General features: G+C 42.3%; 1 protein-coding gene across 4 annotated transcripts in view; it reads left to right on the forward strand.

Annotated features, from left to right (window-relative positions):
* Positions 1-18,559, forward strand: part of mboat2b (membrane bound O-acyltransferase domain containing 2b) — a 133,802-nt gene that overhangs the window by 25,601 nt on the left and 89,642 nt on the right. Inside the window, exon 1 of one of the 4 annotated variants that reach the window (XM_069197247.1) lies at positions 14,930-15,125. The exons of 2 other annotated variants lie outside the window; for them this stretch is intronic. In XM_069197247.1, coding sequence (XP_069053348.1) covers positions 15,000-15,125 — 126 coding nt within the window. In that variant the 5' untranslated portion in view covers positions 14,930-14,999. Of the gene's footprint in view, positions 1-14,929; positions 15,126-18,559 lie in introns of those variants that run through there. One more of the 4 variants, XM_069197244.1, reaches the window with a different exon arrangement.

The following is an 18,559-nucleotide window of genomic DNA, read 5'->3' on the forward strand; positions in this document are numbered from 1 at the left end:
AGAATCGTTACACTTATCTAGCGCTTTTCTGGACACTCCTCTCAAAGCGCTTTACAGATCCTGAGGTCTCAGCTCCACCAATACCAACGCTCTCAGTGGGGAGGAGAGTAGGTTGACGAAGCCAGTTCACAGATGGGGGTTATTAGAAGGCCATGATTGGTAAAGGCCAGTAGGAAATTTTGCCAAGATAAACTTCTCTTAAGTTTCTCAGTGACTCACAAACCTAAGTCTCTCTGTGAGTCTTCCAGGTTCAAAAACACAGTCTCTGATCAAGGCTGTTCACAAACAATTCAATTCAATTCAATTCAAGGTGCTTTATTAGCATGACCGATGGGTACAATCAGTGTTGCCAAAGCAAATAAAAATAATAAAATTAACATAGAACAAAACAAAAAATAGAAGTAAAATAAAATCTACAGACATGTTACAGACATTTACAACAAAGACATATTGTAAAATATTGACATATACTGTAAACAGAAGGAGCATTATTGGGAGACAGACTCACTGTTCCTCAGGCTGTGACAGGAGATCACATACTGGGCTGCCAGATCAACTGAGTTCCCTCCTCCCTCTCCCAGTAGGATTGGGACCTGTTGTGGTTTTGGCAGGTGTGGGAACTCTGGGATTAGATTTCTGAATTTCGGGAAGAATGTTTCTCTAATCCCAGAGTATCTGTCACAGTGCAGTAGGAAGTGCACCTCCCACAAACACTCTCCCAGATATTAAAACCAATAATAGTTCCACATTGGTGCGTTGTTCTAGTGAGGATCTGTTCTTTGTCTCCGAAACAGCAAGCACTTGGTCCACTGGTCATGTTTTTCATGCTACAGAATGCCACTTTTTGATTGGAAACTGAAATAATACGCCCAACAGCCACGTCAAAACGCAAGGCTTCTGTAGAGATTGGATGCAGCACCGTGGATAAATAAGGAAGGTGGAAAACAGGAGTTTGTCATAGGAAAGTTTAACACTTAACTCGCATTTCTGTCAGCCTCAGTGTGAAAGCATTTCACACTCTGCTCAACTGTGCGAATTCGATGAGCAGTTTTTGCTTGGGCCATTAAAAAAACGGTTGGTTTACAGTAAGGTTAATGAGCAATTTCTTTTTATAAGTACACATTAATATGACTAGCATTTATGAAGGCTGATGACAGATTTGTTATTGGTGTTTTGAGGCAGCCTGTGAGTCCCAGTCTGTTTTTCAGCAGTCTGACTACATCACTTGAGCATGTTTTGAAGCCTTTTTTAGTGTTTTTTTTATTCTACCAATAGTAAACCAGGAATACAAACATTCACAATTCATTATTTCTGTTGGTAATGATAGAAGTACAGTAGGTAGTCTTAATAATAATAATAATAATAATAATAATGAACTTCCTGTGTTCAAATGGGTTTTCATTAAGTGCTCCAGTTTCCTCCCACAGATCAAAGACACGAGGGCAGGTTTATTAGCTCCTGGGATAACTGGCCCTGGTGTGAGCGTGTCTGTGTGCGCCCTGCGATGGTCTGGTGTCCTGTCCAGGGTGTAGCCTGCCTTTGGCCTGTTGCTTGCCGGGACTGACTCTGGCTCTCCCCACCACCCTGCATTGGATGATGTGGTTAGGAATGGGATGGATAAAGCCATGGTAACTGATAAGCATTTGAGGTTATTTGAGGCAATAAAGAAGAGTGAGTAAATAAATAAATTGCTTACACTTATATAGCGCTTTTCTGGACACTCCACTCAAAGCGCTTTACAGGTCATGGGGATCCCCTCCACCACCACCAGTGTGCAGCCCACCTGGATGATGCAACAGCAGCCATAGTGCACCAGTACACTCCCCACACACCAGCTCTCAGTGGGGAGGAGAACAGAGTGATGAAGCCAGTTCATAGATGGGGATTATTAGGAGGCCATGATTGGTAAGGGCCAATGGGAAATTTGGCCAGAGTAATCACGTGGTGTGAGTTTTGACATGATCCCACTTGAATTGGTGCTAAATTACGCCAGTCCGATCATGATCACCGGTTCGATTCTCGGTATGAGAACGTAGGAACAGCTACCTGCCAGAGGAAGCCATGTGGTCCATCTAGCTGGTTTGCTAGCTAGTGGCCCCTTGATCCAACGATCTCATCCAGCCGCGTCTTGAAGGAAGGCAGTGTCACTTGCCGGATGTGCCTGGGATTCCCCAAGCAGCGGCGCACCGGTGGCTCAGTGTTGCTGAGGATTTAAGTACTGAGCTCTCTCGGAGACCAGGCCACCCTGCACCAGCCCGAGGAGCTGTAGGACAGAGACGCGCTTGGTGCAGCGCAGTGTGGAACGGTGGCTCTGTGACTAAGGATCTGCGCCTGCAGCTGGAAGCTTGCCGGTTCGTATCCCGTGGCCGGTAGAGGAATCCTACTCCGTGGGGCCCCCGAGCAAAGCCCTTAACACCAACTGCTCCAGGGGCGGCGTGTAAAATGCTCTGACCCCCAGCTTCTATTCCTGCCTGTGTGTCTCATGGAGAGCCAGCTGGGCCAATAAAATGATCCGATCTGATCTCCTCGGTCGGGGGTGCTCCTCCTGTGATGAGGGTGGGAGGGTCGGAGCGGCTCCTCTGGGCTTCCTCGTCTTCTCCCTGCAAGACAGGCTCAAGCTGAGAGCCGCCCGCTTGGCTAAAAGATGAGCAGGACATTTTAAACTTGAAAACATGACATTTTTATGGTAATAGTTAATGCAGCAATGAAAGGAATTTCTGTGGATAATAAATTGTGAGGAGAGAGCAAGAAATTATTAACAGCGTCGTCTAGAGAAGGTAATACTTTTTCAGTTGTGCCAATGAGCCAGCACAAGGCTGGTCATATTCATAGGTGTGCAAGGAAAGATGGCTTCTGATTCCTTTTAAACAGGATGCATAGTAAAAAAAAAAGCACACACGTTTAAAAAGTTGTTCACCTAATGTTTCTGTTTAATTTCACTAATGTTTGTAATATCAAAAATTGATCTTATGAACCAATAAATAGTCATAAATATGTTTATATATGTTTGGAAAAGCAGATTGCATAAAAATCACTTATCTTTCCTAAAGAAACAATGGGCATGAAGAAAATAGCCCATAATGTTTTTTTAATAATGTGATTTATTAATGAAATATAAGAAATAGCTCTTGCATATCTTTTCATTGCGAGATGTTCCTTTAAACCAGCATTGGGTCAGTTGTCTCCCAGTTAAAAATCATTAAAACTAAAGACTAAGGCCAACATGAGCTGCTTTTCACTCAACATCACTCAACGGCCACTGACGATTTGACCTCATCAGCTCTTTAAACAGAATTTGCAGGTGATGTTTTTCGCTAATCTCTGAGTCTTTTTTAATCTGGTTTTCAGTCCTGGTGTTTACTAAGTGATGTAACTGCATGTGGTTGTGTATTTATTTTTTTCTCCATTAGTTAAGAGACATTACAGCAGCATTCTTTTAAACAGAGATATATGTAGTGTACAAGAAACACCACTATGAAACTGTTAAATTTGCATGTTAAAGACCATCCAGCGTCTGAAAGAGAAGGGAATACATGTTATTAAATTGGGATCTAGTGAAAAATGCAGTGACTGCAAATAGCATTTTAAAAACTGGAATGTTGTGAAAATGCAGAACTCTAAGAGTGCTAAAGAAATCTTTATGGCATATGATGTTTTTTAATCTATAAAATTTTTAATCTGAGGTTATTGAAATTCTTTTTTCTCTTTCTGTCAGTAGATGACAGAGAATGTTATATATTCTGAGTTGAGCAGATAGAAATTGCTGTATCGAAGGCAGAGCTTCCTCATTCAGGTTCCAGTGTGTGCTGGTTTTTACTTGAGATGGGTTTTTGATTACTCAGTAGTTCTCAGTCCCAGTCCTGAGTCACTCCTGGCACTTCTGGTTTTTTCACCAGATGGCTAATTTGCTTAAATTGTTAACCTGAGATTCTGTTTACTTTCAGTTCTCAAAACGCATGAGATGTGCATTGTAATTGGTGCAAACTCTATGCAGATCCGTGAATTTCAGGCCTGCTCTCATTCGGTTTTGCCTGCTGAAATATAAGGAGCTGGACTTCAGCGCAGATAAGATCAGATCACTTTATCAGACATATTCAATTTCTTGCATTAGGAATTCATCTTTTCACATACCCCGGCTTGCTCTCCATGAGGCACACAGACAGGGAGAGAAGCTTGGGGTCAGAGTGCAGGGTCAGTCATCTATACAGCACCCCTGGAGCAGTTGGGGTTAAGGGCCTTGCTCAGGGATTCCTCTGCCGGCTGCAGGATTTAAACCGGCAACGTTCCAGCCACAGGCGCAGATCCTGAGCCACAGTGCCACCGCTCCGCCCCAAGACAGGAGAAGGTGCTCCTGTCCTCAGGAATTTTCTGACGAATTTGGTGTGCTTGGATTCTGTCCTGTTTCAGTCTTGTTTGTTTGTTCAGCTCTTTTAGCCTGTCAGTGTAGGACAACCGTGATGGTGTGTTGGGTTCTCTGAACTGATTCTAACTCTGTAGTGTCTTTTGTTTGTAACATAGCGACCTCTAAATGAGTTATTTTTATTGAACTGTATTGTGCAATTTTAACATCTCTTTCTTTAGTCAAAAACGTCGCATTTATATATCCTAACATTGCTTTCCTTTGTGTATACCAACATTCTCTAGAGGACATAAATGATTTGTTGAGGTAATTTCTTTTTTGTGTCGTTTTTGTTTTTGCTTCTTCTTTCCCCCTTTCATATTGACTGTTTAGAAGTACAGTAGATGGCATGTTTAGAAAGTAGGGGGAGTGAATTCTGTTGTGCAAGGAAAGAATGGACACTGCAATTGTGCAAATGACACTGTCTGTCACCCTGCATTGAAATCCCAAGAGAAAGGGGATGGAAAGCTGGAAGGTTGCCGGTTCAAATCCCACGGCTGGCAGAGGAATCCTACTCCGTTGGGCCCCTGAGCAAGGCCCTCAACCCCAACTGGTCCAGGGGCGCCGTATAAATGACTGACCCTGCGCTCAGACCCCAAGCTTCTCTCGCCCGGTCTGTATCTCATGGAGAGCAAGCTGAGGTATGCACAAAGACAAATTCGGAATACAAGAAATTCTTGTATATTCTTGTATATAAGAAATCTTATATAAATGTTCTAGTAGAGACTAGAGGCTACCTAGCCTCTGAAAAATCTGTTCAAACTTCGAAATGGTTTTAAGATCAATGTTGTGTCTTTTCAGTGGGATTCTCATCCACGGTGTTTTGGGCCCTCTCGTTTGGTGTATTATCCTCCAGATGCAGCAACATTTTTTGCAGCATTTACGTAAAGAGTCCTTGGTGGCCATTTTGTGAAAACAGTCTAATCCAAAGCATCGTCCACATCCGACACAGCTTGCTGCGCTTGATAGGAATGATAATAATACCAGATAATGGCAAAACCCCTAAGCCTGTGCTGCTACAGAATGCCTGAACAGGGATTTAACTTGGGTACAAGTAATAGTTTAAGAATATTGCCATGGGATATTAATTGCCAATGAGTACTAAAGACTAGCAGGTTTAACATCGTGCTAAAAAGAGGAGACTCATCCTGAAGCTTGGCAGGTTTCTTTTTCCCCACACGGAGGCCTTTTTTTTCCATTTGTGGGGAGCTGTGAAGAGTATTACCTAGTGGTTTTACCAACTGCACTTCCAAAGGAATCAGGTTTTTTTTTTAGGTAGAGTAGCTCTGACCCAGGTTTTGGCCAGCCTTACCTAGTCTTTGAGATCCACCAAGGTGTGTATTCTATAGCTGACGGAGGAGATTGACCCTTTTGTGAATTTTGATGCTTGATGTCCGGCATGGTTTAATGGTTTTATTGCCAGTTGGATTAATAGTCACTGTAGGTCAGTTTAAAGTCATGTTCTAGAAATGCCAAGGGCCTTCCAGTATAGTTATGACAGTTCGTTGCAGGCTAGACTGGCAACAAAGCCCAGCAATGTCATTGTATTGCAGCACCAAATTCCCGTTTGAAGCAATATCCAAATCACAGTGAACTGGAGGATACTAGGTATGACATGTCCAATGGGATTTTGAGAAGATGGTTTTCACAACGTGCCCATTCCTAAGATTCGTGCAGAATGAATTTAGCCTGTCAGTCCTGTTTGCTATTTATAGTTTGATCATTGACAAAGTTCATGTCAGTCAAATATCTAAGGCCGCTTTTCTGTATCTAATTGCATAATGGTTGGTGCTTCTATTTGGAAAGAAAAATCTATCCCGTGCCTCAAAGGAAATTATATGGTGCCTTTTTAGGTTCTGTAACTTGCATTCATTTTAGTCTGTGTTTAAGGTGTATTGATCTGCGACTTATAAGACCATGTGACCTTTTTTGGGAGATCACTGCAGTTAACAAGCGTGTGTTGTTAGAGAGAGCTTTTTAATGATCTCACTCTTGGCTCTGTTTTTGTGAGGAATTCTGTTCTTGGCAAAAACCTGGCTTTAGAATGTGACAAATAAGGTTACTGCTAAAAAAGCAGCACTGTGATCGTACCCTGTGGGTAAATGGTTGAGCCTTTAAATCCTGGCTTTACTCCGTCTTTCTGTTTTCAGACTGAGAATCGCTGCTTATAACTGCAAGCAATTCGCAATGCTGTGATCAGGAAAATGGCAATCTGTTTCTTAGCAGGTCACTTGCATGATATCGCCAGCTAAAATCATTACTGGTCAACATCGTTTGTCAAACAGAGGGTCCACAGTAGACGTCACTGTACAGTACGCCTGTGACACATGTTTTGCTCCAGGTTGCACATGCTGTCTTTTGAGATTCTGTCCCATTTCTATCTTAGACCCTTGACAAGCATGTGTCTTTTCTTAAACCAGAAACTACTGTACACCCTGTAGAAAATCAAGTGGTTTATTACTTGACTTGTGGCTACTATAAGGAGAAATAAATCATTTTTTTAAAATGCTCAAAAACGGGGACCAGGTAGAAAAAGGAACATGCTGAATTCAAACACGTAGATAAAAATATAATATGCGTAAGGCTAAGACTGAGATAGAAAGGTAACATTGCAATCGAGGATAAAATAAATAGGCCAAGGAGGAAATCAATTTGCCTCAGACTGAGGACAGATCAAGTTCTCTATTAAATAATGTTAGCATAGAAGGCACGGAATTATAACAGGTTCTAGAAGCACTTAAGATAAACAACCATTCATAGGCCTTAACTAAGCTTTACCAGTACTGGTTCTAGAGAGGTGTAAAACTGTTGTCTGGAAAATTGTTAATGATTTGCCAATTTTATAAGGTATGAATCAATTAATTATAGACCATATAGTTAAAGTTCTTACTTGTTCTTCCTTAGGTATAACCTTACATTATATGTCGGGTTATTGAAATTATAATTAGGATAAGCAGGAGCATTCTCTGTGCTGGAAATAGGATTCTAAGAGATAGTCAGGATGGGTTTTACAAGAGGTAGGTCCTGCATAGCTATAGTTTTGGGCCATGAAACAGAAGTTATAGATACAAACGGAACATGTATTTGTTTATGTGGTGAAGCTGGATTTGTATCATGTTCTTGTGCTATTTGGGATATTTATGTTGATTTGCCCAGTGTAGGTATACCCAGGGAATGCAGTATATCCGGTATAGCATTTTTCATTATCTGCGCACAGTTCAGAAGCTCATCCCCTGCGGGTAAGGGGGAATGGGTGGATTTAAACTCCTCAAAGGCCTCTGAATGTCACAAGTCAGAAGTCACAAGTGGCAACTCCAGGGAGGTATTTTTTAAACCAAAGAAGCATTGGGAGGCACTGTTTACGCCAAGGGTGGTGGGGGTTTGGAACAAGCTACCCTGCTCTGTTGCTGAAGCGAATAACTTGGATTCTTTCAAGAAACTAGAGGCGATCCTTGGATCCTTGGATAAGCTAGCTCATCCAGCAACCAAACAGAGAGTTTAAGGAGAATTTATGTATTCCTCTGTGGCAGAGTCTCTGACATTCACCAGGACAGTCGACCCGAATCTCGATTCATCCCTGAATTAGCTCTGTAGGACGCTGACTTGAAGTGTATAAAAAAGCCCCATAAAACAAACTTTTTGAAACCTGTTCAAATCCTGCTGTCAAAATGTCTGTTTTAATTCCATCATATGAAAAATAATTGATTATGTTGTGTGTACGGTAGTTTCTGGTTTAAGAATTTGCCCTGAGTTGTTTGTGAACGAGGACATATTTCTTTTTGATTTATTTTCACTTCCCCTTGTTTTAAATGTGGCTGTGAAGTCTACAAAGCCACACAAGTTTTGTTTTTTCAAAACCCGTGAGGGGATTGAATCTCTCGGTTTCCCAGTACACGTGGGGCACGCGCCGCGCGGTTTTCTTCCTGTTGTGCGCTCGCAGCCATTGGTGTTCCGTGAGAAGCTGTCTGATGCTCGAATCCGGTCATGACTGTTTCCCCTTGCAGACTGCAGGGGATCTCAACGCACAGCCCAGCTGGCCCAGCTGGTGCACGGGGCAGGGGACTGTGTTGAGTGTACATTGTGGCTAAGCCCTGATGGGACCTGCTGAGCTGGCTTGTACAGTACCAGGTTCTCTGGATTTGAACAAAATAAAAAAGCGGGCATCGCAGAAAACAGGAAGAACAATATCATTTCTAGTCCATTTGTCAAGGTCAATCCAAATTGAGACTCTCTGGGTAACAAGTTGAGAACCTCTTAAATCTGTCATTCGAAGGCAACGTCTTCTGACTATGGGCTGGGCAATAACATTAATTTATGCATTCTCCGCTATTTATCTTATCTGTCTTTGAGATTAAATTTATTTGATCTGTTAGCTTCTTAAAGATCTTTCGGGATATACATGAGAGTGGCTGTCACCTTGAATGAGATGAAAAGGAGGAGGAGGAGGTGAGGAACTCCCATCAGATTTCTAACACGGCCCAAAACGTGACTTGAGCAGACCCCAACGTTTGCCAGGATCTGATCTAGATTGTGATCACGCCGCACTTCTTCCTTTTGAAACTGTTACCAGCCATGTGGAGAGGTTCATCAGAATCCGTGCTAATGGATTTTTAATTAACCCTCATACTATCTATTGCTTTTAGTTAAAACCTAGCTGGTGGCATCTCCATTGTATTAAGAGAAGAATCGAAGTAGTACTCGATAATCGCGGAGTAATCTGAACCATCATATAAGTCAAAACCAGGTGCGGCACCAGTCAAGCTTAATTTGCCTATATTTGCATATAGAATATTTTTAGTCTTTTTACTTTGAATAGACCACAGCTTATACAAGAGCCCTCAACTTGTTAAACTTGAAAAGGCAGATACTCATCAAGCTCTGGTCTGGTATTGTCCCATCATCACTTGTTTGGCTGGATTAATGTAAGTTTTAACATTGGACTAACGATGCATACCGATTTAGAATATCACGTGTGTGTATATATATAGAGAGAGAAGCAAATCATTTCTCATCTCCTTTGTCAACACTCGATTTTGTTTTATTTCTATCACCCTTTCTTGAAGTCACCCTGTGGAGTTTTGTTCTTGAAGACACCATCTCTATCAAAGATAGAGAAAAAAGAAGAGTGATCCACTCAGCCTTTTCCTTGAATACAAGGCCATTCACAGCAAAGGGAATATAATATTCCATTCTTAGCTCAATCATTTCAACCAGTGTCCACCTCCACCGACTTGCTCCAACCATTGACCCTATAATTTCTGGTTATGTGGGTATCTGTGCCTCCCTGAAGGCTTGCTCGTCACCAGACAATGTTCTATGTATTTGTTAATGTATTGTGTGGTTGTCATTTTTCCCCCCTCTCCTTTCTATAAATACAGTAAAACCCTGTTGAGAAGGATCAACTGCTGTCCCATTATTCTGTCCCGTTATTCAACACACGTGTGGAATGTGTGCTGACCAGTCCCTGCTGAAGGTATCCATTTTCGCATCTGCTGCAGCTTGTCTCTCTTGCTCATCCCGAACAGTGAGTTGAGAACCAAATTATAATGTACCGTCATGGATAGTGCTTATTAAAACAGTCTGGGATCTACTGGACCAACCTGAGTGAAGTACCTCACCGGCGGCGCAACCAGATGTGCCCCACCTAGGACTTGAACCTGCAGCTCTCCTGTCTAGGAGTTCAGTGCCCTGGCTACTACAGTACTCCTGGTCATTTGCTGCAGAAACTTTGATGACAGTGATAACTTCATTGAGACGACTGAAATCGCGTGCTGACTGTGGAGTTAACGTGTTATTCAATATTCATTCATTATTCATTATATTCATTATCTTTAGTCGGAACGCTTATTCTTAGTACTGTCACACAGACCTTAAGGAATAAATATAAGGAAGGCGAAAACTAGTGTTTGGTGGTTTATGACAGAGATGAATCTACAGGTTAAAAACATCTGCATCTGCAAGGATATTAGTCTTCCTAGAAGTGGAGCCTTTCCACTGATGTATTCAGAGCAGCATAGCCTAAATCTCAAGGTAGCTGCGCGACTGGGAAAAACACCGTTGGGATAGTTTTATCTAGCTGATTTTTTCTTTGTTCAGTAGGAAAATACTTGCATTACAGTTACAGGCCAGTGAAACGAAATTCATAAATCTCAACTGGGGATGGGTTTTCATATTTTTATTTTCGTTATTCACTGTTTAATGCCAAGCAAACCACAAGGGCCAAATGTCTCTGACGTCTGTTTTCTAAAATCTATTTTCTAAAACCTATCTGTTTTGCAGCTGAAGGATGTATTGGAATCTCTTGATGTGTGTGCAGATTATCTTTGTTTTGCTACGATTGCTTCCAGTGTGTGATAAAACAAATTACATGCTCTTTTCAGATGACATAACAGAGAGCTTCCCTTATTGGTCTGTAATTGAGACTCCAGAGAGGAAAAGTAGTCTGTGTCTGATACAGTATGTCATTGATTACTTCCTACTTTTTCAGTTTGGATTCTTACCAGATTCTTTAATAATTGTATTGATCATCTTAAGCAGCTGAGTGTACAGTGATAGCTGACAAAATAATGTCAGCGGAAAAATAGCTGCATCCAAATGATTGCCTCTTTATAGTCTCTGTCTTGCAGGTGGAACCGGAGCCAATTTAGTTTCCTAATTTAAGTGTTCTTTAGCACTGTGTTAATTTACAAGTGCATGGGTTGTTGCTGCTTGTGAAGGTGTTAAAAGGAGCTGAGGACTCGCCTCGTGCTTGGGTTTAATAGGATGTCTAGGTGTTTGGAGTCTGTACCGCACACACCCACACAAACACACAGACACTTACAGTACACTTACACAGACACACACACACACGCCCTCAAACGGGTCGAGCAGGTGGAGTGAGGATGAGTGATTTTTGCTCTGTCTTAAGGCGTTTCTCTCCCAGAGGAGGTGCGTTTCGGTGAGCTTTCAAATGGCCTTCTGGAGTGGAAACCAGATGTTGGTGAAAAAAACATTGCCATTGTCCTGTTGGAACATGTTTATATCATTATTTCTGTTTTTCTGGATCTTTTGCTCCCTCTTCCTTTTTTTTTACTCAGAGCCTGTATTTTTACAGCCAGTCTTATCAGCAATGACCAATTATGTCCCTTTGCAGAACTGCAAGTCTAGTTTCACAAGGTCAGAAACAACTGTGTCCTCTTTCTTTTTTTTGTGTGTGTCTCTTTTCGGCTGACAGCGGCTTTTCTCACAGTTGGTTCTCTGCGGTTTTAGTGCAGTTCGTTTTCTGCTAATGACTATGGAACAAATTCATTTCATTTCTGTTTTCATGTCGTTCCTGATCACCAATAGTGATCTGTACAATTTCAACCATTTTGAGATAGGCAAAGGTGACCAGTTTACATATGTTCAAACACCTCTCTTAATGTGCAGGTCTGGATTGTTTGATTTCATAGCTTTACAAATGTATTCGTTTTATTTGGCTGATGCATTTATTCAAAGTGACTTTTGTTTTCACCCATTTCTACAGCCGAGCTTTTTACTGGGGCAGTTTGGTTGAATTATCTTCAGGTACAGGAGCATATCAGCAGCGTTTTGCCTTGAATTTGAACCTGCAGCCTTACAGTCACACAGAATAGTCCAATACTGTAACCACTGAGACACCTTGCAATTGCTTTGTGTTCTCCTGCTGTTGTCATTTAACCTTTTGAACTCTTCCATCAATCCTGCACACGAGTTGGATCACCACCTGGTCATGATTGATTAGATGTGTAGGCTTATATTTGTGATCTGGTGACAGGCTGGCTGGTGGTCCGACATCCCCAACTCGACCATGGGACAAGTGGATCCTGTTACAGTTCCATAGTACGTCCTTGCTATGAGAAGTATCTTGTGAAAAGATGACCCAGAGGCACCACAGACCACTCTGGGTCAAGAGCTGTGTAAATTGTTGCAAAACCAACGTGCAGGATGAGGAAAAGCATTGTCGCCTGGAGTGGGGCCTTCTCTAACTCTTATCCTTGACATCGAGTTCACTCTTCCAGATGCTGGTAAAACAAAGCACAGATCTTATATAAGCTGTTCAGTCTGAGCTGACCACCAGGGGTGTGTTTGTGTGGGAGGGGGGTGTTGTTTTTGAAGTTAAAGGGAAAGAGCATCCAGTCCTCTTTTAATTAAAGGCCAGTTGAGTTGTATTTCTTGGGACCAGGTTGGGCAAAATAAATGATTTGTATTGTAGCCCAATTAACCGCGAGCTCTTCCGCTTTCTAAAATGAGTCCACAAAAATGGTAGTGAGTGCATTTGTGGAAAGAATTTTCAATGTTGCTGTGAACGAAGTGGTGAGCTTTCAGAAAAAGATAGACTTCAGTTAGTTTATCCTCCTAGCAGGACTACAGATCGATAGCAGACCAATTTAGAAGAATTATATCACGGGAATCTACATAATAAAGGCAAAATCCCTTTTGATATTCAGGTTCTTACCCTCCAGGGCCACAGAAACAATGTAGTTCAGTCCCTGCGCTGGCTCGAATCTCGAAACATTAATTTTTTTTCTCACTGATAACATTTAAGATTGGAACAAAAGAAATGTCTGGTCAGTGGCACAGGAGGAGGAAGCACACTTGAGCTGTTGTAGGAGAGCCAGGGCAATGGTGTCAGCGATGTCACTATCACTAACACACTGACACTATCGCTACTTATCACTGGTCTTGTGAGCAGACATTTTGCTCTTCCTCTGGGGGGTGTGTGTGTGTGTTGGGGGACTCTCCCCATGAGCAGAGTTGTCCACCTTGCATTTTCTTTTTTTTTAAAGGGGATCTGTATTGTTGTATAACTTTTTGCAGAAAAATATCAGACAAAAAACAGGGCTGCTTCTTGTAACAAGGAAAACCATGCCTCCCCCCCACCTCAAATCAGGCCCTAGAGATAAACATGATTAGCAGTTTGGTGTGTATTTTGTATTGAATTACCTTATTCCTTGATATTTCGAGAAAAGGTCATGTCATGTCACCATTTAAGATACCTTTTGGGGGTTCATGCGAGTCTAAAATATTAATGTTCTCCTTAATTTCCAGGTCTGAAGTTCAGGGACAATACAGTATACGAAATCTTGAATAAAACTGGCTTTAAATATTTTTTGGATGGGTGCCTACAGTCGGTTTCAGATCTCACTTTTGGTTTCCAACATTTCTGGTATCTGCAATGTATTTTTTTAATTATTGGCAGGCGAGGCATGACTGCAAATGGTGCCAGAATGCACTCTGACCTGGACGTACAATAGCTCTCAAGTTGTAATGATCCCAGGCTGCCCCTTCAACATGAAGTACTTTAAATCGAAAGCCAAATGAAGAATTCTGTAGATCTCATCTGAAGAATGGGTGGGGTGTCTGCATACATCTATGTGTGTGCTCCTAAGGCTGCAATATACAGTTGTGTGCAAAAGTTCAGGAAAGGTTTCCTTCTGGCAACTCTTCCATGCAAATCGTTTTTGTGTAAGCAACGCTGTACTGCGGACCTGTGGTCCACTACTCCAGTGTCAGCTAAACCTTTCTGCTGGTTCTTTGCAGTGATATGTACAGTACAGTAGTTCCGGTTTTGCATATCTGACCAGTTTACAAGCAGTTCTATCAGAGATTTGTCTGGGTCTTCCAGATCTTGCCTTGACTTCAATGGTTCCCCTTAACTTCCATTTCTTAATGATGTTTCTGACAGTGGAAATTCCAAGCTGGCAGCTTTTATATATCTCTTTACTGCCTTCCCTTGCTTTGTAAGGCTCAGTTATTTTTATTTTTGAGTCCTCAGTCAGCCGCCTAGAGGTGCCCATGGTTGTTGAGTGTAGGCACAACACCCTGAGAGGTTAGAAGGGTCAGAGTATTTATTTGACTGTGGAATAGCCTTCAACAGGCTTAATTTAAGGCCTAACGAGTCAATTGAGTTTTGAGGCCTTAAAAAAAGTATTGATGAATCAAACTTTTGCATGTGGCACATTCACTGTTTTATTTTTTTTCCAATCTGTTAAATTCAACATATAAATAGTAACTATGGAAAAAAAATGTACAGAAATATTTTGTGCTTAAATCTGTACCCTGCAGAGGTGGTGCTAACTTCTTTTCGCTTACGGATGCAGTGCCCAAACTTTCGTATGCCACTGTAAATAGTAATTGAGTCATATTTTATTTGTCCATCCACCCATCCACTGTAGCCCATTCAGGGACATGGGGGAGCTGGAGCCTGGAACAGTGAGCGCAAGGCAGGGTGCACCCTGGACAGAACTCCAGTCCAACACACACAGACGCAAACACACAGTTTTCCCAGAAGCCAATTCACCGGTTAACCAGTTAACAGTTAACCGGTATGTCTCTGGAGTGTGAGAGGAACCCGGTCCTACTCGAGTATGGGGAGAGCACAGAAACTCAAAGCAGATAGCAGCCCAGGAACTGAACCCAGGGCACCGGCGCAGTGACATTTTATTCATACTCTTTACAATACCCAAAATTGTTCTGTTGAATGAAGGCTTATAGGGTTTAGGAAAGCATGCATTTCTAAAAAGTTAATTCTGAGAAAATGTTTTGCTGGATGTTGTTGAGTAGGTCTCTGTGAACTTTGTACACACTTTTCCTGCAGTAGATGCAATATTTTATAAGGTGGACCTTTAGAACTGGTTTGAACTGGATTGGAAGAAGGCTGGACACAAGGGTTGCTACTGTATGTAACTCTGTTCTGTTATATAGGAGTGCGTGCTGCCAACCTACAGTAAGTAACCAACTGTATTAAAAGAAGATATCTTTAGCGTACAGGGAGGTCGGAAGATGTGCGTGATTTTGGAACGCTGCCAATCTTGTAAGCACAGGGAAGCGTGATAGATAAAAATATTTAAGGACTGTTCTAGTTTAATTACTTTGAAAAAATACACTGAGCATCTCTGTGTGTTTCGCTCCCCATGAGCATGAAATAAAAACGCCTTTTAACTTCTGAGACAGACTCCTGACTGTCTTTTAAGGGGAAGCGGGGGAAAATTGTTCCAACAAAGTATTTGCTTGTTCTTGGATGTCTGTTTAGTTGCCCGCAGTGTGAAACAAAGGGAGGTAGAGTATGCTTGGCTCTTTGAAGGTTGAGGTTTTTGATTGAAGGGAGACAAGGAGTCCACGTTTCTGTAAAACCTGTAATACCGGTTCCGTAGCTCTCTGAGCCCTGCCCAGCAGATGAATGTCAAACATAACTCTGCTTTTGTAAAAATAAAAACACGTTTTTATGGTACTAGTCTCCAACTCAATTTATATTCACATTTAGCATATTTGGTTGGTAATGTTGGGTAAAACAGAAGGCAACTTTTCTTCAATCAGTTTTAGCATGTTGTTATTCACATAATGGTAAGTTATTTCGCAGTCCTCTGTGTCTGCTGTAAGTTAGGGCGAGTGGGAGTAAATAGACGTTTCAACCATTGTAGTCTGATGCTACTTTCATTACTTATATCATCTTGGCATACAGCCTGCTGGAAATAATTTAGATTCATTATGCCTACCTGCTGGAAAAGTCTGTGTTGAGCGAGTGTGCTTAATGATGTGGATAAAACAAAAGGGGTTTGGATACAAGATGTCTAACACAGGGGAATAATAACTGATTTCCTTTTTATTATTATTGTATTTTCAGTGTAAAAAAATAAAAATGACCTGACATTGTTGTCATCAAAAACTGTGCGAGTTCCTCAACCCCCTGGCCCCCGAAAAAAAAAGTAAAAATAAAGAGAGGCTTGTGTGCCATTTTGGAATTCCAGTCATTTATTTACTTTGCTGCCTTGCAGCGCTGGGACCTTGGGTTTGGGGTTCCGGCACCCCTCAGTTCCTGGGGTGCTATCTGCGTGAAGTTTTGTACGCTCTCCCCTTGTTCATGTGCTTTTCCTCTGGGTGCTCCCGTTTCCCCCGACAGTCCAATGGCATATTGGTAGGTGAATTGGCTTCTGGGAAAGCTGGCCCTGGTGGAAATGCAAGCCTGTTTGTGTCTGTGTGTGCCCTGCAGTGGACTGGCGTCCTGTCCAGGGCGTACCCTGCCTTGCGCCAGTTGCTTGCCGGGTTAGACGCCGGCTCCCCCACAACTCTGTATTGGATTGAGATGTTAGAAAATGGGTGATTGGATTCTAGTTTCAGGTTTTTGAATGGCTAAAAGCTGCTCTTGTATTTAACGTGCTTGTTGCGACGTTCTTTTCTTCCTCTTTTGCCAAAACGAGCCTGGCTAATTTTGTTAGTCACACGGCGGGATGAAGTTAAGTGGAAAGTTGGAAGAAGCAGAAATGACCGAGCATGTAAACAGCATTACTGACGCAAACATCACATGGTTGTAAAAAATGACCTGACGTTGTCATCAAACACTGTGTGAGTTCCTCAATCCCCTGCCCCCGAAAAGAAAATCCAGGCTTGTGTGCTATTTTGGATTTCCAGTCATTTATTTCTGGAAGCTAGTGTGGGTCCACGTGTCTACATTTGACAGTTTTATGTTTCTCTGCTTTAGTGAGAAATATATAAATAATTGGCCAAAGACACAGACGCATCATTTTGTATAAAGCTTGGTTCACCTTGATCAGCTGAAAATGTTTAGGTTATTATCAGACCACAAGGGTGCTTTAAATCTGAGGAGTGTGGGCAGACAGCTCAGTTGTTGGTGAAAGTGTGAAACTGGTGTGGCTTTCCCAGGCTGCCCTTGCTATCCTACCGTAGCCTTTTAAACTCTCATCATGGGAGATGAGGAGACGTGAAAGAGAGGACAGGGTCTTGGTTGTTACTCTGGACTCAGGACCTCGGTTTTACATCTCATCTGAAGGATGGCACTTTTTCAAGCATAGTTTCCCTGTCTCTATCCTGGGGGGGCATTAGGACCTACACAGACTGCAGGGTGAGCACCCCCTACCCACTCACACCTCTTCGAGCAGAGACCCTAGTTTCCCAGGAGGTCTCCCATCCAGGTCCTGACCAGGCTCACACCCGCCGAGCTTCAGTGGGTGGGCAGTTGTGAGTTGCAGGGTGATATTGCTGCTGGCTAATATTAATATTAATACTGGACACACACCTGACACCTGTAAACAATCAACCCAAGAGCCTGCCTGCCAGTAATGAGAATGTGACAAGCTCTGCACTCACTGCGAGACATTCACTGAACTGCACCGTTGAGGTGTGCAGTTGTGCTCAGCCACAGACATTCTTGACTGTCCAGAACACGCGCACACGTAAACACCTGTATCTTATTCTCATTGCGCTGCTCTTATTAGTGCATTGTTTTACACAACATCAGACACTCCATGCTCAGTGCTACCAAACGTATTTCACCAGACGTTAAACTGGGAAAACGTGTGCAAACTCCTTGCTCTCAGTGTCCCTGTCCAAGCATGTTCTGCACTCTTGTCTGATGTATTAAGTCTTAGTCTCTCTTTCTAAGTACCATGGCAACTGCCTTTTTAGTGACACTGCTCTCTTCTGTATAAAAAGCTTCACTGAAGTGATCCAAAAGGTTTTTCTGTTTTGTAGCCTGCAAATCCCATAATCTGATTAAAAGTTTATTTTTTTAATAAACAATATGTATTACTAGTTGTGTTCAAAAGGAGCAGAAAGGAAGCATAGCTGTCAAGCACCAGTTAGTGGCTGCTTTATTTTGTTTTGTGGGTGGGTCCCCTCTGTGTTTTGAGCGCAGAACCATTTCGTTTATGTTGTTGTTCACATTTCTGGCACTGCTGGTTGGCTGGCTGAGACGTCATCCTGTTCTGACACAAGCGAACACGAATTACGCACTGGAACGGCAAATGGAAGATAAGAAACTGCTGTCGTTTGGCTGTGGAGCCAAAGGTGTGTGGGTGAAAGAGAGGGGGAGAGCAGGCAAACCGGTGGATAAGGGATATGAATGAAGGAGGCTGTGAGAGTGGGTTGGAATAAAGTGAAACTGGTGCTGAAGAATTGGAAATCTGGGAGACAAATTGCAGTTTGAGAGGGGCCTCACATCTCAAACCGTTTTTCTTCTTTATTTTTCCTTGTCTACCTCTTCACCCCTTCATTTCTTTATTCAGTATTGGGATATAAAGATGAGGTTTATAGAATTGCTATGAAGCTGCCTCAGGGAAGCACAATGTCTTCACGGTTTAATTCCTGTGAACCATCGGATCCGTCACTGGGGCTCCCTCTCACACTTGTAAGAACATAAGAAAG

Source organism: Lepisosteus oculatus, chromosome 2 (genome assembly GCF_040954835.1).
Source record: "Lepisosteus oculatus isolate fLepOcu1 chromosome 2, fLepOcu1.hap2, whole genome shotgun sequence".
NCBI classification, from domain to species: Eukaryota; Metazoa; Chordata; class Actinopteri; order Semionotiformes; family Lepisosteidae; genus Lepisosteus; species Lepisosteus oculatus.